Source organism: Rhinolophus ferrumequinum, chromosome 11 (assembly GCF_004115265.2).
Source record: "Rhinolophus ferrumequinum isolate MPI-CBG mRhiFer1 chromosome 11, mRhiFer1_v1.p, whole genome shotgun sequence".
In the NCBI taxonomy this organism is placed as follows: domain Eukaryota; kingdom Metazoa; phylum Chordata; class Mammalia; order Chiroptera; family Rhinolophidae; genus Rhinolophus; species Rhinolophus ferrumequinum.
Genome location: NC_046294.1, coordinates 57,577,708 through 57,600,772, shown reverse-complemented (window position 1 = coordinate 57,600,772; position 23,065 = coordinate 57,577,708). Strand labels below are relative to the sequence as shown.

Below are 23,065 nucleotides of genomic sequence, written 5' to 3'. Positions count from 1 at the left end.
CTGAGGAGTTTGGATTTGTTCTCTCCAAATGCCTGAGATGTCTGGCATCAGATTGGTCAACAAGCTTTTCATGCAAAGTTGCAGTACTGAGATGGAGGCCCTCCTGCTTAGAACCCAGTGTTCCGTTCTCCCTTGGCGAGGGTTATGGTTATTCTCATAGACATTAGGTCTTACAAACATCCTCAATACCAGCCAAGTTCCCTTAATGGATGTGCTGGAAAGAGCTCAGTGTTATGAAGTCAAGAATGTAATTTGAGCTATGCCGACAGGAAACAAATTGATCATTTTGGCCCACATTCCCGAACCTGAAACAGCCCTTCCCCATCAGGGAAGACTTTCCAACATGCTGTAGTTCAATTCCCAAATGTTCCTGGATGTGGAGTCCTAATTTAGACTTGCTGTTAGCCCTTGCATGTATTTTCAAATGCTCAGTGGAAAGTGGGATCAGACTCTAGTATGGGTTTCTGCATACATGATCCAGAGGGATATTTTCTTCTTCTTTCCAAATGGGGGTAAAAACACCTCTAATTTTCTTGTATTTGGGAAAAGAAAGGGAGCACAGAGCATTCCTGGTATCTCTTTGAATAGTTTGCCTGCCAGAGATTGCTGAGATTAATAGTTTAGAGTACAGACTTCGAAAACTTTGTTTCCTAAGCAACAGCAGAAAATAGAGTAAAAATCAATTTCTGAAATAAAAATTAAGTACCATGGTTAAGTCTGTTTCTATACCTAAACCAAACTAAATAAAATGGAGAAGAATTCATTGTGTTGTCTTAAATTCTTATCGATCCACTTGTAATGCAGGTGAGACAGAAACACATAGCCAAAATACATGGTTAATATTTATACTGTTAGTAAATGTTAAATGTTGTCAGAAATGGACAGGTGTGAAATTTCATTAGGAAACTTGCTGTAGGTGAGAGGGATGAGAAGAACAGAAGGGAAAGAATGAAACAGGAAATAGAAGTTCTTGCTAAATTGTCCCAGTTTCTTCTTTTTTTCTTCATTATTTTATTTGTCTTCTTTGTAACAAAGTTATTTTGTCCTTTTTACCCCTCTTTTAAGAAAACTAAATATATTTAAGTTTTAGATTATAAATGTCGTTTTTTGATGTTTTTAACAACTTTATCGAGGTATAATTGACATGCAATGAACTGCACATACTTAAAGTGTGTAATTTGATAGATTCTGACATATGTTAACACCAGGAGCTTCATCACCACAATCAAGATAATGTACCTATTATCTCCTAAGGTTTCCTTGTCCTCTTTTTAAACCTTCCCATCTCTCACTGTGTCCATCCCCCAGTCAACAACTGATATGCTTTCTGTTGCTATAGATTTGTTTACATTTTCTAGAACTTCACATAAATGGAATCATATGGTATTTGCTCTTTTTTGTCTGGCTTATTTCACTCGCCTTGATTATTTTGGGATTCATCCACACTTTTGCTGATATCAATAGTTCATTCTTTTTTATTGCTAAGTATTTCATTATATACATACGATTTAACACAATTGGTCTACTTATTCGTTGGTTGAAGAACATTTGCTTTTTTCCCCCGTTTTTATTTTCTGTTTTGCTATTACAAATAAAACTCTAATTGAATCGGTGTGTAATCATGGAATGAACATATGCTTTCATTTCTTTTGGGTAAATGTCTAGGAGTGGAATTGCTGGGTCATGCTGTACATGTATGTTTAACTTTTTAAGGAACTGTCAAACTTTTCCAAAGTGGTTGTACTATTTTGCATTCCCAAAGTGATTGTTCTATTCTACATTTGACAGTTTTCTCTCACTGGCTGGACATTTTCCTGCATTCAACTGGTAGTCAGAACATACCTATTTCCTCTCAGAAGATAAACATCTCCACTATGAGAATCGCTCCCATCGTGGTGCCTCTAGTTATCAGCTTCCTTTGATTCTCCAGCTCTGCAGTTCTTACTGATAATTAGCTAATCATCTAGTGTATTAGTACTTTTATTAGACGATGCAGATGGGACACTGGATCAAGGTATCCTAACGCAGTCCCCCTGAATCTCTTTCCCTTGGGAGAGCCCAGGGCTGATTGCTTGCTGAAATGATCTAACCCTACCATGAATAAAACCTGTCTTTAACTCTCTTCAGTTCCTCTGAGACAGAATGGAATTGTCCCAAAGACTTCACCAAATACTTTACTAAAGACCTCAAGGGAAATGAACACAGAGAATAAAAAGAGGAGTTTCCGATCCCCAACACAGCTGGCGTGCTCACAGAGGCTATAGTTCCTGCCCAAGGGAAAGGACTGGTACCATATGACAAATACCCTGCCTGCACTTGTGATTAGGCCTCTCCTAATTCTGAGTCAGACCTTGGTGGACAGTCAGACTGTGTCACTGTTAGCTGAGTGACCTCTAGCAAGATACTTTCCCTGAGTCTACTTGTGTGGGGACTGGAGCCACCTCAACGAATTTTTTGAAGATTAAATATGATATCCATTTAAGTGTTTGACTCATATTAAAAGCTTGATAAACTTTAACTTTGCTGAGCATTTTAACCACATAAAACATACTATCCATAACAGGAACCTCAAATATTTGCACATACCTGGACTCCAACAATCTTTTGACCCCTATCATTTCCTAGATGCTCTCATCTTTTTTCTGGTTCTTACCTCTCTCCTAGCATAACACCTTTTCTACACAGCTTAAATCCCATAGAAATTCATTATAATCATTTCCACTGCATACAAGTTCGGACACTTAAGTTCGTGAACTCATCCTAGAAAAAGTGCTACATACCTCATTGCTGAATCTCACCTTCAAAATACTCCCTCTTGGGGAGCTATGAACTGATGCCAGTGCCTAGTCCACTCTTCAAAGCAATTTTGGAACTCTTTTTCTGGCATGGCCATCAGAGCTGTTGTCATATTAACCTTGATGTCCTGAATGTCATCAAAATGTCTTCCTTTCAATATTTCCTTTATCTTTGGGTAAAGAAAGAAGTCACTGGGGGCCAGATCAGGTGAGTAGGGAGGGTGTTCCAACACAGATATTTGTTTACTGGCTAAAAACTCCCTCACAGACAGTACCGTGTGAGCTGTTGCATTGTCGTGATGCAAGAATCATGAATTGTTGGCAAAGTTCAAGTTGTCTAGTTTTTTCATGCAGCCTCTTCAGCACGTCCAAAGAGTAAACTTGGTTAACTGTTTGTCCAGTTGGAACAAAATCATAATGAATAATCCCTCTGATATCAACAAAAAGTTAGCAACATCGTTGCAACCAGTTTGTGAACTTAATTGTCAGACCTCGTAGAGTCTTAGTTTTCTTGTCTTTTTTTTTCCTTTGTTCAATGCTTTCACAGAATTTACAGTTCTGTAAGGAAACTATATATTTGATAACTGTAGATGTCAACATGCTCAAAAAAGCTCTTTGTGCTTTTTCACTATTTCAGCCAGTAATTGTAGTTTTAAATACTATTTATATTCTGATATCTTCTTTGAAATACTAGACTTGTATATCCAGCACCTTACCTGATGTCTCCACTCAGATGTCTGAAAGATATCTCAAAGTTAACATGCTCAGAACCTCACTTTATTTTTCCTGAAACACCTGCCCTATTTACAACCTTCATTTCAGTGCCAAGCTCATCTTTCTAGTTTCTCATGCCAACAGCTTTGAAGTCATTCTTGCCTCCTCCTCTCTAGCTTCAAAATATGTCCAGAACCTGATCACTGTTTTTTCTTTATTTTTTATTTCTATGTTCATTCATTTTGTCCAAGCTACCATTACCTGTAAACTTGATAATTGCAATCGTTTCTTAACTGTTCTCTCTGCTTCCAGTCTTGATGCCCTATCCTCAAAATTTTCAAGATAGCAGCGAGAATGATCTTATTAAAACATTCATCATATCATGTTACTACTTTGAAATTACTTTCCACCTCATTCATAGCAAAAGCTGAAGTGCCCACGACAGCTTGTGAGGTCTGTAAGATTTACTTTCCATAGTCCCCCTTCACTTACCTCTCGACCCCTCTGACCTTATTTTGTGCCGTCTTTCTGCTCACTCTGCTTCAGCCACACTGACCTCCCTATTGTCACCAATCAAGCCAGCCATAGTCCCTTCTTAAAGCCTTCAGGTTGATGCAAAAGTAATTGTGGTTTTTGCAACTGTTTTTAACCTTTTAAACCGCAATTGCTTTTGCACAAACTTAATAGACTATTCTTTTCCCAGATAGATTTCTGGGTTACTCTCATTTCCTTAAAATCTTTACTCAAAAATTACTTTTTCAATGAGATTTACCTTAATTAACCTTTCAAAAACTTTAAACACTTCCAACACATTTTATTCCGTTTATCTATTTTATTTTTTCTTTAGCATGTATCAATATTTAATGGATTATATATGTTGCTGTTTATCTTTCTTCTTATCTCTTCTCTATACTAAAATGTAAGCTCCACAAGTTGGGGATTGTTTTCTGTTTAGTTCATTATTTTATCTCCATCACTTAGAAAACATGATTGGTTCATTGTAACACTCAAGTAAGTGTTGAACAAATGAATGAATGTGGTATTTTTTTTTCCCCCCACCACATTGCTTATCAAACATATGTACTCCTATCTTTTCCAGGGCCATCACAACTTCAGCATATCTAAAAGTTAACACACCATCTCCACTTTCATTTTTTACATGGATATGGACATCCCCACGGCACAGATTAGACGCCCTAGAACACACTAAAGTAGAAAATATCAAATTATTTACACTTCCTTTTTTTATTTTTTAAATCTCTGCTTTAGAAGAGTTTACAAAGAAAATTTAGAACCCTCACATTGAAACTACTGACCATGAGAAAGAATCAGCAGATATAACAAATGATAGAATGAAATCTCTAGCAAATTCATTAGTGAAAAGTTTCAGAAGGAGAATATAAAATAAGAATACTTAAAATTATGAGACAAAGGGGGACATAGAAAATAAAATGAAAGAAGAGGGCATTTTAAATCTAATTCTTCCTTTGTCTTAGAGGTATCTCCAAGTCCCCTCAGCCTATACAGCACCTGTCATATATTACAGATTCAATCCCCTCAGCTATTCCTTCTTTCATTCATGCATTTTGTAAGTCCTTTTGGAGCACTTATTATGCACCGGGTACTTTGTTAGGCATGTGGGATTCAATGGTGAAAAGAAAAGCATGGTTCTTGCTTTCATGGAGTATCCCACAAGAAAAGCAAGGGAAATACATGTATTACATAGATAATTGTCAGTGTGATAAGTATTGTGAAAAGTAATGTACTACGCACAGGGAGTGAGTCAGGGAGCCAAATCTAGTTTATGGTATAAAGAAAGAATGTTTCTTATACTGGTCCTGGCCTTTTTTTCCTAACACTATCACCCTAATTCAGACCGCATTACGTCTACTACCTCCTACTGTCATTCTCTCTCATCTCCAACTCTGAACACATTTGTCATGACTACGTATTAACTATGGCTGTAGTCTTTTCATCCTGATTTTCAACTACTCCTCAAACACACACCATGTTTTCCAACATTTTTACTTTTATTCGTGTTGTTTGCCTGGCACATAAATGTACTTTTTGTTTTGACCTGTTTTCTAAGGCCCAACTCAAATTTCCTCTCTTATTGAACGTCTGTCTTCTCCACTCCAACCATGGGCTAGTGAATGTTATCTGAACTCATGGCACTCGCTCCTTCTCCATTTCATGTGTTTTTATTGCATCATAAGCCATTACATGATATTTGTTGTACTGTTACACTATGTCTTAAAGATAGGGACATTGAAGACCAGACAAGTTTTGAAAATTGAGAAATGCATGTGGGGCAAATCAAGATTCAAAGCCTAATTCTTCTAGGAAAATGGCCTTGAATAAGTTACTTAATTTCTTAGAAATGTTGTTTCCTAATCTGTAAAAAAAGATAATATCTGACTCAGAGATTTCCTCAGATGTTTAAATGAAATTGGAATATTTCCTAAAGTGTGGTATACTTAAAACGGCATGTGCAAACATTAAAAAAAAAAAAAAAAAAAAAAAAAGTATACCTTAATTTTAATTTAAATTGGAAAAAGTGTGTAAATAGAATATAAACCATCAATTCTATTTTCAATTATAGTTTTAAAATTATTTCTGGTTTTTATTTTACTTTTTAATTGTATTAACATTATTCTATTTTCATTGTATTTCAATGTAATAACATTCTATGCCTATCTTCATCTATTTCATTGTAGGTTATTATTTATGGAGAATGAGCCTTATTTTTGTTTATTCTGGTGATAAGTTCTCTTTTAAAGTAAATTTATTTAAAAAGTGAGTCAAATTAAATTAAAAATCACCTAAGTAAACAACAAAGAAGCAGTATGTGAATTGACAAAAATGGAAGAGGTTAGATAGATGCTGAGATAAGGCGTGTTAGAGGGCAAAATACTTTATGTATCTTAAAGGCAAAATAGTTTCATTTCTAATGCTTAAAGTAAAGTAGCTGATATGGAGGGGGTACCACACAAATCATTCTCCTCTTCCTTTTTCTTTATTCAGCCATGAAGGATGTTGATGCTATTACACATTTTTATAACTGTATATATTCTTTAAGCTGGAGAGAATTTGCAATTAATACCAGAAATATTTTCAGTAACACTATCTGCAATTGACATTTGCATTGAGGATTTCAACAGCTGTTGTTTCTGTTTTATGTATGCAGTGGGATGGAAAAGGAATAGTTTGTATGTTTTCAATAGCAGGTCTCATTTTTAAGGAAATGAAAGAGGGAGTTTATTTATGAATATGGTTTTATCTATTAAATTTTGTAAAAGATCACCTGTATCAATGGAAGGGGAGAAATTACAAAGTGAAAACACTGACAGCGGATAGGCCACTAATCCACAAGTCTCACTGATTTACCTTTTGATATGTTTTTCAAAGCACTTTGAACACTTCTTACAGTGACTTTGATTTATCTCTTTTAGCATGCACAAGAGTATAAGGTAAAAATACAAATAGAGGGTAATAATAGATGCTTACTTTGTGTCTGTATAGTGCCTTCCTTTCTTCTTTCAGGAGGAAGAAGCAGTTTAATTCAAGTGATATGCTCATTCATTTGTTCATTCATTCAGAAAATAACTATAAATTTTAAAAATATTTTTATTGAGTGTCTGCCATGTGCAAAAAACTGAGGATACAAAAATAAATAAGGGTTGCAAATTTTCTTGAATTGTTCACAGTCATTTAAAGGGAAGCATTTAAGTTCAAAATCATCACAAATAAATGTAATAAAAACCAAACCCGAGATGTACAAAATACAGTAGGAAACATTAGTTTTAGTGCACTAGAACAAACTGGCTCTGTCTGAAGGGATTAGGAAAGGTGTCATAGAGAATTACTGAGCCAAATGTCAAAAAACATGTAAGGATTTCTCACATGTAGAATGATAAGGAGCAGGAAGTGAGGTGGAAAGTTAGGGCTACAGGCAGAAGAAATGGCACGTGCAGATACAAGCACATAGAGTGTGTCAGAGAAAGAGAAAATACTTTTGTGGAGACCCAAAAGATGATATGGCAAGACTACATCTTCATCAGAAATGGTCATTGGACTTAAAAGATCATTGTTTTACAGATCAATTCTAGGGACATAATGTCATGGACTAATAGATTGAGTTTGAGGGGAATGTAGAGATTATATAATGCAACACCCAGAAGTAAGACAATTTGTAAAAACAAAATTAAAACTAAGGGTACTGACTCTCAAATTAGCACCCCACCTCCATGGATGGAAATAATTCTGTTGTTGAGATAGCTAGAATATTGGATTATCTAACTCAATTATAATTGATAGGAAAGTTCCCATGCCAAAGGGCTCAGGTTAGATGAGTTGTGTTTAAATGTCTGCATTTGGGGCATGTTTTGGCAAGACATGAACATTTGAAGAAGTTGAATTCTTTGTTACAAAATTACTTAACTACCCATCCTTTATCATTGTGTAGTTATTTCAGGAAAATTACCATGTTTCTCTGAAAATAACACCTAGCCAGACCATCAGCTCTAATGCATGTTTTGGAGCAAAAATTAGTATAAGACCCAGTCTTATATTATATAAGACCCGGTATTATATTATATTATATTATATTATATTATATTATATTATATATATTATATAATACCCGGTCTTATATTATATAAGACCTGGTCTTATTTTGGAGACACATTGGACCTGATGGTCCCGCTAGGTCTTATTTTCAGGGAAACACGGTATCTATGATCTTATTTATTGCATTTTTTTTTTTTTAATTTACAAGTCAAAGTTCTTGAATGTTCCATTAGATACCCATTCTTTCTTGGCTTCTGGCTTGATGTTTTTCTGCTGTGCTTCTATATGCACTCAGCTCTACATTCCTTTTGATAGCCATTGCCATATCAATCTATATCCTCAGTTGTAGCAAACTTTAATTGTAAGCATGTGGGCAAGACACAACATGTAGATTCAGAATTACTAAAAGTTCAGGATCCATTTGAGTTTTCCTTTTTGTGACATCTCTGTAAAAGGAAGAGTGGCTCTAAGAAGATTCTCAAAAAATTAAAAAAAAATAAAAGAAAACTATTCAGAAAGCTTAATAAAATATTAATTTGCCTCTTACAAGAGATATCTGTGAAAGTATAAGTTTCACTTAAATTTATAAAAGATATTTACAGATGTTTGGAAACTTATTTGTTGTCTCCACTAATGGAATAAAAAAAAGGGAAGGACTCAAAAGAGAAGATATACTTCCTAACAATGAAGATAGTTGAATATAGACATAAAGAGAGCTTTAAAAAGCATGTTCTGCTTCTGCGTAATGGGAAGCACACATTTTCTGTCTAGACTGTTGTGTTTTTTGGTTTTCCCTGAAGATTAAAGGATTAATAGAAATAAAAACAATATTTTTATTGCATCCCCACTGTGGGCCAGGTGTAGGCCTAAATAGTTTACATGTATTATCTCATTTGATCCTTGTAATCAATACAATGGTTTCCATTATTACCCCATGTTATACACTTGGCATTACTTATCCAAGGTCACAAACGTGGGGGTCTAACTTACTGCTAACTTTAGGTAATTAATAAGTGTATGACAGTGACTATTGCATAGCATTTGAATTAGGTGACTTTCCAGAATTTCTTGAATAAAACTTTCCACAATAAATCTTATACATACTATTGTCAGACATGCTTATCAAACATGGAAACCTCATGAGTAACCCAATTAAGTTCTCATTTGTTTGGGGGTTAATTCAGTAGCAAGCCAGTTTGACTTGTTGGAGTTTGTATGAAATGATGGCCTGAGCTGACTGTGGCATCTCAGCAGTCTGTGAGACTCAACGAAGGCCCTTGAGATGAGAATGTAGGACTGCAGTGCTCATACAGGGCAAGACAGTTGACCTTAGGGTAACCCAAAGAAGAGAAACAAAACTGAAACTCTGCATCAAACTGGGAAGTTCAATGGGTTCTCATTTACTGAAAAAGCTTCTAAAACACTTCATTCATTAGACCAGGGAAATGATAAGAAAGCATGTGTCTACTGTAAGTAGAAAAGGAAAATAAAAAATAAATTTCACGTGTTTGTGTGGAGAGAATAACACTCATCCAAATATTAAACATATAATGACTTCTGGATTAGTGAAATCTCTGGGAAACTAGCAGAAGGATGTGCAAAATTAGTCTGTCCCAACAGTTGCACAACTAAAAGTCCCTAGGACTCCCACAGGAAGTAAAATCTTACTAAAGAATATTTTAGAATAAAAATGTACAATTGCATACAGAAACTACCCACCATGAGTGGAATCAGCAGGATTAGACTTCCAAGAAAAATAGTTAATAAGATTATCAGATAAAGACTATAAATTAAATTATGTTTTAAATTAAAAATATGATAGAGAAAGGAATAAAAATCACAATAAAAGAACAGAACACCAGATAAAAGACTGGGTGGATTTAAAAAAGAAATATATAGAATCTCCAAAACTAAAAAAAAAATGTAACAATTTATTAAAAACAAGTACTCTGCAGATAGGTAAAACAATAGATTAAAACTTAAAAATAGTAAATAGATCTGAGGATATAGCCATGAAAGCAATACTGACACAGATGAAGAATAATAGGAGATATATGAAGAAATAGGATGGGTCAAATTAAATAGTGCAGGAAAAATATAACAGGATTTTAGAAGGAGACAATGAAGAGAATGAAAGAGAGGAATATTAGAAGAGATAACATTTTGAGATTTTTTTTATACTTAATCAGATCAAGATATGATAACAAGTTCCAAGCAGAATTTTAGGGAAAAAAATATTGTTGTGAATGTGCAGTTCACCAAAGACAAAGAAAAAAAAATCTTTAAACAAACCTTAGAGAACAGACATTCCTTACATGTAGCAATTCTATTGACAGCAGACATCTTATCATAAAATTAGATACCTGAAGACAGTGTGAGATAATATCTTCAAAGTGCTGAGGGAAAAATCATTGTCAATCTACAAATCTCTCTCTCTCTCTCTCTCTCTCTCTCTCTCTCTCTCTCTCTATATATATATATATATATATATATATATATATCTCATTCAAACTCTGAGGTAAATGTGGACAGCTCAGGAAAAATACAAAAAGTTTGAGCATGTTTGACCACAGATTTTTTGCAGAACTATTAAAATATGTACCTCGATAAGAAGGAAATTTAGAAAGGTTAGGATGCTAAAAATAATGATGGGGAAATAAATTGATAGCATGTGAAATTTATTTTGAGTAATCTTTAATTGTACAAAAAATAATGGTGAAAATAATAATGGCTGATTTGGTGAGGAATGGAACTCCTACAAGATAAAACAGCATGTGTGGGATATACACTACCGACATAGTACTAAAAATACTATCAAATAATAACATGGATTATTTGGCATAGTATTGAAATGATCAATTGTACAACTTCATAAAAAATTAATTTGAAAAGTTAGATCAAGTTAAAAGGATGATTACTTATCAATATCTAATATCAATATTTAGATATCAATATTTATTATAAAGCATAGTAAGCAAGATAATATGGTGTTGGCACAGGTAAGTGACAATAGAACAATCACAAGAGCCCAGAACAATCATATGCATGCTCATATGATCTAGACATATGACTTAATAACACTGCAAGTCAGTGAGGAAAAGGACTAACATTCTTACATACCAGCAAAAAGAGAGAGTGAGAGAGGAAGGAAGGAAGGAAGGAAGGAAGGAAGGAAGGAAGGAAGGAAGGAAGGAAGGAAGGAAGGAAGGAAGGAAAGAAAAAAGGGAGGGAGGGAGGCAGAGAGGGAGGAAAGACAACTGCCATACATATGGGGGAACAGTAGATTCCTATCTCGCACCACTTTTTCTTTTAATTTGAAAATGTATTTGTGAAAACATTTAAATTGTTTAGGAGAAAATATAAGATAATACATTTATAAACTTGGAATAGGGAAGAAATTAAGATACAGAAATGTACCCAAATAAAAGAAAACATTGACAAATTTCAGTACATTTAAATTTTTAGGAGAACTCTGTATACTCACATGAAATGAAGTTAAAAGACAAGTCAGAAATTAGAAGCAGATATTTTCAGCATATGTAATAATCACGGAATTAGCATCCAGAATACATAAAGTTTTCTTTTATAAATCAATAAGAAAAATCTAACCAAATTTTACAATGGGCAAAGGCTATAAATAGAAGGAAGTTCACATAGCCAGTAAACATTTGAAAAGATGCTAAGTCTCACCAGTAATCAAGAAAGTGTACATCAAAACTACAAGGAACTAAACATTATGCATTATGTTTGGGAAAACGTAATAAGTATGATTATACTATGTCATCTAGAATGTAGGTCTCCTATAAACTACTAATAATGTAAATTGGGGAGAAATTTATAATAAAAGGTCAGCTGGACACATCCTGTCAATCACATTTTGAAGTATCTACTCGAGATAAAGTGGTATGTGCTTGAGAGAGATACGAGAATGTTTACTGAACATTATTTTTTAAGATGAATTTGAGGTGGGGTGGGGTAGAGGGATTTTGATATTAGGAAAAGTTTATTTCTTTAAAATTAATCTGAACCAAATGTGGCAAAATATTAAAATTTATTAAATCTGTGTGGTAGGTACATGGGTGAGTGTTACATAATTTTCTTACATCTCTGGGTGCCTAAATATATCATGATTAAACATTTAAAGGAAATGACATGTGAAACATTCAAACATCAAATAATTAGTTTTGATTTTGAAAACAGAAAAATAAAAGTATGTTTAGCCCATTATAATAAGAGCCAAAGGACTTATATTTGTTGTGACTCAAACATTTTGTCACACTTGTCCATGACTGGCTGTCTCTTTGGAGCAGAAATATATCTTTCTGCAATTGGGTCAGTTTGTACACATTAATTTTGATATATACACACAAAGTTATAATGACCATTTTTTCTATCGTCTATACATAAAACATGCAGAGAGATTTAGCTACACCTTTATCTTTTATACACAGTCACACTAATTATTGCACTTTTCCAGATAACATTTATTACTGGGCTTATATCATATAGAAACTGAAAAACAGTAATTTTCTTCCCGAGCACCCATATAATTTTCACACATCTGTTATCGTGCCATTCTCCATGAAATTTTATTTCTTTATGCATCTGTGTCCCCAACCTTATAGGTCTCCTTGAGAGGAGGGATTGTATCTTATTCATTTTGGGGTTTCCAGTATTTGACATACAGTAAACAACCAGTACATATTTACGGAAAAGTATTGCTTATCTTTATTTTTTTAATTGCTTACCTTTTTAATCATACAAGTAGTAGCATTAATTTATTCTCATTGTGGAAGACTCAAATAATATTCAACTGTATAGAGCCAAATGTAACTGTTTTATCTTCCCTTTCCACTGCTCTCTACTGAGGTAACTTATATCATCTTCTTGGCATTCCTGTGAATTGAAGTTAAATATTATGTTTATATTCTTTTAGTAATAAATTCTATGTACCACAGAGTATATCCTATACCTGCTGTTTAATAATGGACTAATCAGATGTTAACCAAAGGGCTCTCAAATATGCATGTCAGATATGCAAACAAATCAAACAAATATTTGAATGGTTATTAGCTTTGTACATTACCTTGTTTGTGTCTCAAATATGTATTTTCTTTGGTGTGTATTAAACACCTAACCTAGGTAGCTTTTCAAGTTAGCAGATATTAGTTTCTCGGATTTAATGTCTAGTCTGTTTATATAATTATCTATGATTTATTTAGATGATTTTTAAGAGAAAATCATTCATGTGCTAGGCAGAAAATGTAGTTCTATAATACTTAATGGCTTGATTGAAACATCGCTTTTACCTTGAGAATTCAGAGGAGGCTCACACAGTGTGTGTTGAGGCATGAAACTCAAAGCTGCTTAAAAGGATTAATGTTGCATCTCAAACTCAGCTGTACTGTTAGGCTTCTGTCATATGAGAGGTATTAAAAATAAAATTACAAAGAGAAGGTCTGTCCAGGTACTGATGACATACACATGGTAAGCATCCGAAAAACTTGTTTTCCTGACACGGCATACCTGCAAAAGTTGTTGATCTCAATCAGCAGAGCAATGGTTAGAGACTCAGGATTTATGGTAGGCAGCAGCTGTCACCCTCCGTGTAGCAGGAACACCTGCCCACAGAGAAAACGGTTCTATAACTATGGCAATGACACCATTCCACTCACAGGACACCCATCTTTCAAAAAACTTTTACAGCTGAAAATTTGTGAATATGCTTTTCTTGGCTCTATTAGTTTTTTAAATCTGTGGATTTCCCTTTGTCATAGACACATTCAACAAATATATTTTGAATATCTACATTGTGGTAAGAATTCGCATAATATAAGCATGGGTTCTGACTCCAAAAATCCAACTCCACACTGCTTTGCCTACCTCCAACCATCTCTTTAAGGAACAGCAGTTATTATTATTATTATTATTATTATTATTTTTTTTTAACTTTAAATCTTAGCTGGCAGGTCCAATTTATTTTCTTGAGAACTCCATCCTGTAAAAGTTTATAAAGCTTGTGGGTCAGGTGTGCGAAGGTCATTAAAGTTTCAATATAAAAGCAAAACAAACCAACAAACGATCAAACATCAAAGATCTCTCCAAGCCCCAGTTTTAGGGACCTAGGAAATCTTCACTCATGAAGAAAGTGCAAAAATTATTTTATGATCTGGCAGCTCCATTAGAGTAAAAATTAAAAATTCTTTGATTCCTTCTCCCTTTAATATCAGTGTTTTGAAAACTCAACATTTTTTCTCACCTCTATATTATCTTATTCCATCTTAAAATGTTAAGAACAGATTTTTTTCACTCATTAATTTAGGAAGAATTGCTCCCCTTCTCCTTTTCATCTACTGTATTCTGTTAACTGAATAGTCTTTCAACTACAGCATGGCTTTTGACAAACTTTTATGTAAAAATAATGAATACCTTTAGCACCGGGGCAATGTGAGGGTAAGTTGTGTTCCTGCTGAGTATCTCTTTTCAAACTAAGTAGGAGTTATCATTTGTTTGTTGGATTTCTGTGGTACTTTTCATCCCAAATGTACAGGATGTAATGTGGAGCATTTGCACAGGCATTGTCTAAGAGTGTCTAAAGGAAATGAAAGGAGATTTCGTAGGAGGTGAGAGCATAGAGCAGCAGAAACAGTTAATGGCAACACCAAATCCTAGGGGACAGGTAGGATCTGGGCTGCCCCAAGCGTGCCTGCCACTGGTGGCTTTTCAAAACACTGAGCCATTTTACCAGAGCCTGTGCCCCTGATGAGCTCCACACAGTTCTGTTCAATATTCACATGGAGACCCATGCCCAGAATTATAGACTCCTAGAGAAGGAAGGGGCCTTAAATATCATCTGCCAATTCTCTTCATTTACAGATGAGACCGATCAAACTCAGCACAAGGAAGTTAGAAGCACAGCCAGGCTTAGAACCCAGATCATTCTTTCAGTTAACAGACATCCATTGCAGGCATTGTGCTACATACTGTTCTAGTCACCAGGGTTACCTGAGTGAATAACAGGAACGTGAATTCTGACTACCGTTGTCCTTTCCCAGACTGCTGCGCTCTACCTCCAATTGCCTAAGGAGATATCCAATATACCCTATAAAACAGATTCTGTTGACTGAAGACCCAACCCTCTTTAGCGGTAAAACTCAAGAGACTTAACAGTGAGATTAGGAAGTTATTTTCCAAATATGTGTAAGTCTTTGGTCCATAGATACTCATAGCACACGTTTGTCAGATCAGCTGGAAAACGTTTAGTGAATCGAGTCTTGTTTGTATGTCACTGGAAGGAAGTTTTTCCAGTTAATTTTTTTTTTCCCTCTGGTATGCTGGGTAAAAGCTTAAATGCTATCTATCACTGTATGAAACACTTATCCCTTAAAATTGTCTTCACCTTTAAAATGCCTCACAGTCTAAACCCTAATAAGATAATTGAAACTGAAATCACCTAGTGGTAGAATCAGATGTGAAAATTCTTCAAAGAAGCATGGTTTAAGAGCTGCCATAAATCATAAATTTACCTTCCCCAAAGTGATATTACAATTTGTCATTAATATTGGCTATCACTGCAAGAAAACTCAGGTTTTGGGGGGGGTTTTGTTTTGTTTTGTTTTTTAAGTAGCAGATAGCTCTATTTTAGTTTAAAGTTAGATTTAAGCTCCTCCCCCATGCCTAATCCTTATGCCAAAAACCTGTGTTCATACAACAGACGCCAGATGCTGTAGAGGTAGAACCAATGAGTTTGAAAACTAAGGAACTTAGTTCAGGTATTTGGGAATACACTTCATCCTGCTCACTTTGTCCTTTGTCCCGGGCCAGTCTCCAAAGAAAGAAAACGTTGCTCTTGCAATCTGTGGGTGAGGCTGCCTAATTAGCAGAGATAAGACTTTTCTTGGACCATATGTAGTTGAGGAGGGGGCAGGGAAAGGACACTTCTGTTTCCAGCCACCCCAACAGCCAGATATTCTCGGAGGATCAGAGCAGAATTCAAGCTCCAGGGACACCTGTTTGTGCCCCCAGGGCTAGGTTCCTTCCTGGTTGCCCTGCCTCTCCCCCGTGCCTGGAAGCTCTTGCATTGGCTGATTTACCTGCGAGGCTGTATATAGGTCTGTCTTTAAGCTGCCACCGCCGCCAGCACGTACTGTCAAGACACAGGGAAGCCAAGCGAGAAGTGCAACTGCCTAGCCTAGAGCCAGAGGTGAGCTGCTTCCCCGACGAGTTGACTGCAGCTTCCCTTCCTCCTGACACACATGGAGTTTGGTGGTTGATGGTGCCGACGAACTGCAGGCAGATACTTAGCTGACTGGTTGTGTGTGTGTGCTGGCTAGGAAGGCAGCGCCTGCCTCGCCCGGACCTCCTGCTGGCAGGATGTAAATATACCTGCAGACTGGCCAAACAGGACTGCCTTTCCCCCCCAACCCCCTCCCTCCTCCCACCCTCTCCCTCAGCTAACCAGCATGAGAGGAACCGAGAAAGCAACAGCCTGGGAGTGACAGCTCCAGCCTGATTGTGTTTGTCTCTGAGCCGTGGTGGGAAGTTGTTTGTGCAGCAGCTTCATTGTGAATTCCTTCAACGGGCATCGCTATGTTTGCCTCTATCTGGTACGCCAAGAAGCTGGGTCGCAGGTTCGTGCACAATGCCAGGAAGGCGAAATCAGAAAAGGTAGGGAATAAGTGGGGGTGAAGCTTACCTTTCCGATTTGCCAATGCCTGCTCTGAAGTGCTAGTCTGAGCACAGACGCAGCCTTTATTAGCTTGGGATGAGAGCGTGCCTCTCACTGGGAATGAGGTCCATTCCACGGAAAGAAGGGGTAACTCTTGGAGCCTAGCTACCTGGGAGGGGAGGGTTTGGGGTTCAGTAGGATCATTGCTGCTCAAAATATTTGGTGGAATCATCCATTGAGAGAGTGTCTGGACAGAGACTTAATAATCCTTTTAATGACATGGGGTGAAAGCAATCGAGCAGCTGAAATTTTTGCTTCTTCGGAGAGCTCTGTAGTAAACTTGTTGCTATACTGCATTATTTTTATGACTATGATCTTTGGTTCTGAAGGAGGCATTATAAATCCCTGAGCCTCTCTTCAGTACTTGCGTCTTAGTGTGTGTCCTAGGAACACATATTCTGGACTCTCAGTAACATTGACCAGACTCCACAGGGGTGCTTCATTTTTTTTTTCCTCCAAATCAACAACGCCATCATTTAAAAAGTGTTTACAATGAGCAAGAATTATATTTGTAATCAGATAGTCATAGCCATTTAGAGAATGGCTGTGGATTTCTTTCATTCAGTCTGACTAGTTGTTTCCAGAGAACCTCTATTAGATTCACCTAATTAGTCATCTTTCTCTAAGAAATTAAAATGGCCTGTAACTCCTAAGATTCATTACAAGCTTGTATCTCTAATTTGTCCTATGCTTTCAGAGCATTGACCAAACTGTTATCTTTAGAAAAATCGGTATCCAATTTGATAGGTGTTGGGGAAATTTCCAAAGGTAACAAAATTTTGAGAAACGGAGATTTTCCATGTTACTCTGAGGATGCAATCTTTACTCCAATCTCCTTTCTGCCTTAAAGATTGACCCTGAAGGTTGACCCTGAGATGGCTACTTTGGCCTGTGGCTCCGTCCTCCCTCTCAACTGCAAAGGACCCTTCACTTTAACTTGCTGTTTGTTCCCTCAGAGTGGGAGTGTTGATAATATGAACACGAATCCAGTGAGAAACCAAGATACGATTGTTTGTAGAGTGAAAAGAGAAAACATCATTGGAGTTCTGACTTGAGGGTTGCAGCCTTTTCGAATGTGTGGATATGAGGATTGTAGAACGATTACCAACTTGTTATTTAATGGCATTTTGGTGGGGGAAGAGGAGGCAAGAGTGAAGTAGAATCGATCCCTTTCCTATTCTATGTATCAGAGGTAGAAAGACTGCAAGCCTAATTGCCATGTACTAGCACCATATATATGGAGCAGTTGGGTTTTGTTTCTTTGCTTCTCAAGGAATTTTTAAAGAAACTTTTAAGTAGGTCTTTTGTTGGAGCAAATGTTTTGAAAAAAGTGTCTTCTTTCTATGAAAATTATAGGTTGTATGGATGAAAAGACTGTCAGGGACCACAAATAGCTCTGAAAGCCACTGGAAGATAATGCTTTATGCCACATTAGTATGCAAAGAAAAGTTGAATCTCCCAGTGACACTTACTTCAGGCTTGGGCCTAAGTGTGGAGAAAAGCAGCTCTATGGAATTCAGTATGTAGAACCTAAACGGATGTTGATCTAATGGAGTAACATAGCCTTCTGCTTCTTGAGTGTGGGAAGAAGCTGGTTAAGGGGCCTCTGATACCCTCCTTTCATTTCTGTGCTGGCTAATCCTTAGAACAGGCAAGAAGAAACCAAATGTGGGGTTTAAGGGTTTTAAATTCTTTATTTAGCTTAGAGAGTAAAGACATCACATTAGAGCACTAAAGTGTTGCTGTCTAAGTGATAAAGACTAAGGAAAAATTATTAAACCTGATGCCCCAGCCTAGCCAGGGGAGCTAGGAGCAGTTTGTTTTGAACACCCGGTCATCATACCTAACAAGACAATAGCATCTCAGTTGTTTTCTCATGGAGTTTGTATTCACAGAGTTCCTGGGATGAATTAAAAGGTATGCTACCTTGAACAATGTTTGTTGGATGGAAATAGTTTGTTTATTCTGTGTACCTAATTTTATCACATGCCTTATCTAAACCAACTCTTAATTAATATTTTGTATAACAAGATCCTATTATTTTGTATAATAATATTTCCTATAACTGAGAAGACAGTTAACAAATGATACTGTAAGCTAAATTATATATAAAGTATTACAGTAACATCAGAGATCATATAACTGCAAATATGGGGGGATATAAAGTGCTGCTGACTATATGTGGTCATGCTCCATTGTAAAATGGAGGAATGACAAAATAAGATTAATATTGAGTTTTATTTAGAGAATGACTAGTACAGTTAAATGTAAGAGGACTACTGATAGATTCAGGGCATGTTTTAGCTTTTGGGGTATAAACCTGTATAATAGACAGTGACTGTGATTTTGTTTCAGTACCCTCTGTAAATTTTGGCTTCTTTTTGCAATAGGTAGCATCGTTTATTTCCTCTTAGCTCTCATAAAATAACCTGTACCCACCATAGACCGTCAGTCCTATTTTAACATTCAGGTATGGTGTGGGAACTATATTCCTCAAGGCTGGGGTTAATTGAAAAGCTAATTGGGAATGTGCAAGCCTAAATGCCATCCCCAAACACGCGCTATGCCTTATTCATGGTTGCCTGGTCTACTGTTTACTTCATCTAATGCCAATAGAATTAAATAGAAGCATGGGATGTAATAATAATCACAAAAATAATATTAACAATAGTCCCTATTCACACACATTATGCATCAGTTGCTTTATGCATAGCATTTCATTTAATCTTCCAGCAATCCTATGAAGTAGAAATTGTTTTTCTTAAGTCCCAGAGAGAATTGTAGCTAGCTAGCCCAAGGTCACAGAATTAATAGTAAATATCAGTGCTGGGATTTGCATTTGAGTTTACCATTCTAAAAATGACTCCTTGAGTCTAGCATTCTCTTCCATCCACCTATCATTCACAGGTCTTGTCTGAATTAGGTTAACCATTTCTTCATCTTGTTCACCTCTTCTGATATTAGAATTTCAAAGTCATGAGGTTTACAGAATCAAAGTTACTGATCCTATAACTTAACCACCTTATTTTAGATTAGACTGTGCCTAAGCTATCTTGAATAGAGAGTAGTCTGTCCTATTAATAAAGACTTTACACTCTTTGTCCTTTTTAGTTGGATGAGGGTAGCAAACTATCATCTTGGCACCTACTATTTCATTTAAATAGCTAGTAATTTTCATATCATCATAACTTCAACATGGCATTTGTACTCGTTGCTTCTCCTATAGAAACTGAAGATGTCTTTGATCAAAATGGACCTAAATGCTTGGCAATTATAGATGCACTCTTTTTAGGGCGAGTCAAAGAAATTAGGTGATTCATGTTGTCATTTTGCTAAAAAAGAAAAGCAAACGACTCTTTGTTATCCTTTCATTAAAAAGGCAATTTGTGCATACCACCAAGTTTTGTGAACTAGATTATTTTAGATGTGATAATATGAATCAAGATTACATGGCTGGAATAGAATATCTTCATTCAAATAATTATTCTTTCTTTTTGAGTCTGTGTACTTAATTCAAAAGTTAGTGTCTTCCTATTATAACTTTTTGTTGCATTTCATCTTTAATTGCTTAATGTAGTCAATCTTGAGATTGTATTACTCTAAAAGAGCAGCTGAAGAAGCTTAAAGATAAATTGAAATGCAATTTCTGATGGCATAATAATATACAAGAGTCTAAAAGGCTTGAAGTTGTGAACGTTCTCTTCCCCATCAGCATTGTTTCTTTCATTTTTTAAATTTAATTTATTTGTTTATTTGTTTGTTTGTTTTTCTCAAGTATACAGCATGAAAAGTAGATGCATGATGCATTTAGAAAAGACTGGCATCAATATCTATCATCTAATAGACACAACTGTGGATGAACTTGGCAGTGATATGTACACTACAAGTGATGTAACTGGACCCAAATATCCTAGCATGAGGCCGTATTCACCTTAAAGAAATCTTTAAGAACCAACACATTGGTTCTACCTTCCTGCCATCTAAACCAAATACATTAATTCAACATAAACTAAAATAAATGATAATCTAGTAATGCATTTGCTGGCAGTATAGCCAATGAGACAGAATAATGTCCTGGGTAATCTTGGCATCACATAAAGAATATCTGTCTTCAGGTGAGGACTTGGAGGGAATTAAATTAGTCCTGTGCTTTGCTATCCAGCCTAAAGCCAATCATTTGCCATATTCTAGGTCTCAATTTTTCTCATTTGGCAAATGGAAGTAGCACCTATGCTTCAGTAGAACCCCAGCGTTCTCCAGATGTAGTCCAAATCCCTTATCATGGTCTACAAGGCCCATCGGGATGTGGCCTCTGCTTTCCTTGCTGCCATCACACCTTGCCCCTCTTCCATGGACACTCTAAATCCATTCTGAACTACGTTCAAATCCCTGAATGTTCCATGCTTTTGCTAGCTTCTAGGATTTTGCTTATCCTGTTGGGCTGACAAGCAAACCATAGGCCAGTCATACCCCTCACTAATTGCACTCCAACTTTAGAGGAGTAACAGCACCATCACTAGGAGACTTTCCCTGTTCCCTACAAGCCCTCCCTACCACACACACACACCAAAGAATGGATCTTCCATTAGCTGTCACAGCAGTTGTGCATGGTGAATCATCTTTTATTTTTCTGTATTCCTCATCAGAACGTTGATTCTCTGAAAGAAGGACTGTTCAATCCTGTTTATTAAATTCTAGGACCTAAGAGAATGCCTGGAACATGGTTGTTTCTCATACCCTATTTCATTGACTCTAGGTTGTCCTCAGTTGCAAGATGCACCATTACTTTATGTATTATTAAGTAAAAAAAAAAAAAATTGTCAATGAAAGTATAACACATCATCAATTTCAAGGCATATCTTGGTTTCAGAGATGTTAAAATGTAAAAAAAAAAGTATCTTTAGAATCAATGAAGTATGGCAGTGCTAAAAAAATGAGTAATGAAAGAATTTATTTTGAGGATAAAATGAGTTAATATAAAGTATTTAAAGGTTATACACTTGCTATTGAATAACTTTTATTTCTCTGTAAATCAGATTAGTTGGCATAGGGAAATATCATAGATAACCTTAAAATATATCATATATTTTATCTTGTGCTAATCAAAGTCAACTGGCATTATATGTCCTATTCCGGATTTAGAAAGATAAATGAATAGAGGGAAAATGAAATTGAAGGTTATGGAAGAAATGAGTTAAAAGAAAGTAATCAAACTGGAGCCATTTAGTTTGCAGAAGACAAAGCTTAAGAAGTGGCCTCTCACTGCGTATTTATATGTCTAAATAACAACAACAATGGTAGTTAACTTTCATTGAATTCTATGAGCTGAGAACTGTGCTAATGCAAGTTTCTAGTGAGATCGTTACTATTTTTTATGAGTTTTTAGAGCAAAAACACACCACCAGTAGGGAGCTGGGATTGGACACTATGTCTGATTCTAGAGTTCAAGTTTTGAACCAGTAAGTAATACACTGTGTGTCTGTGTCTGTGTGCTCACATACATGCATACAGAGTGCTGCGTATTATTTAATACTATATACCTTATATCATACGGCACATATGACGTGTGTTTATAACGAGCTAGATATCGAGTTTATTTTTCCCTCTAAAAGATACATTTAAAAGGTATGTTTGAAAGCAAAACCTGAAATTTAGCTTAGAGATAAGAAGAAACATCCTGACGTTATGGATTCTTCCGCCCTCAGTGAATGATAGAATCTTCCTGTGTCTGTTTCCACCTCATGGCAGATTGAAGAGTAGCCTGACCTGGAGAGAGAGGGATGGGCAGATAGTCCTCTCAAGTCCCTTTCTTAGAGCCTCAGAAGAGTCTGAGATCTCACCGGTTCTGAGCAGCAGCATGACTCAGCACCACTGTCTGTCTAGCTGTGGTGACACAGAGGACAGGTGTTTATCCATGCTGAGTGCAGCCCTGGAGCTCTCCCCGGTCACTCGGCAGGTGGATCATGTAGCACAATGGACAATAGCACCTCTTCTAGGTCCCCACACTGATGTCCACCCTGGAAGAGCACAAGGCACAGACATTAGCAGGACAAGGAGACAAACAAAGGGAATGGACAGGATCAAAGGAATGGCTAAAACGAAGGAGGGGGAGAGCAGGTTGAAGAGGAAGATAGCAGGTCACAAAACCAATGTAAAATAGTAACGCCTATTTACTGAGTAGTTTATTTGAACACTGTGACATGAACTTGACATGTATCGTTTCATGTAATCCTCACTACACTTCTAAGGTAATCTTACT

The 23,065-nt window shown here is 36.2% G+C and overlaps 1 protein-coding gene across 14 annotated transcripts in view; it reads left to right on the top strand.

The window, feature by feature from the left end:
* DLG2 (discs large MAGUK scaffold protein 2) overlaps positions 1-23,065 on the top strand; it is a 1,874,701-nt gene that overhangs the window by 993,426 nt on the left and 858,210 nt on the right. Inside the window, exon 1 of one of the 14 annotated variants that reach the window (XM_033121677.1) lies at positions 16,241-16,745. The exons of 12 other annotated variants lie outside the window; for them this stretch is intronic. In XM_033121677.1, the coding sequence (XP_032977568.1) occupies positions 16,668-16,745 (78 nt within the window). In that variant the 5' untranslated portion in view covers positions 16,241-16,667. Of the gene's footprint in view, positions 1-16,240; positions 16,746-23,065 lie in introns of those variants that run through there. One more of the 14 variants, XM_033121679.1, reaches the window with a different exon arrangement.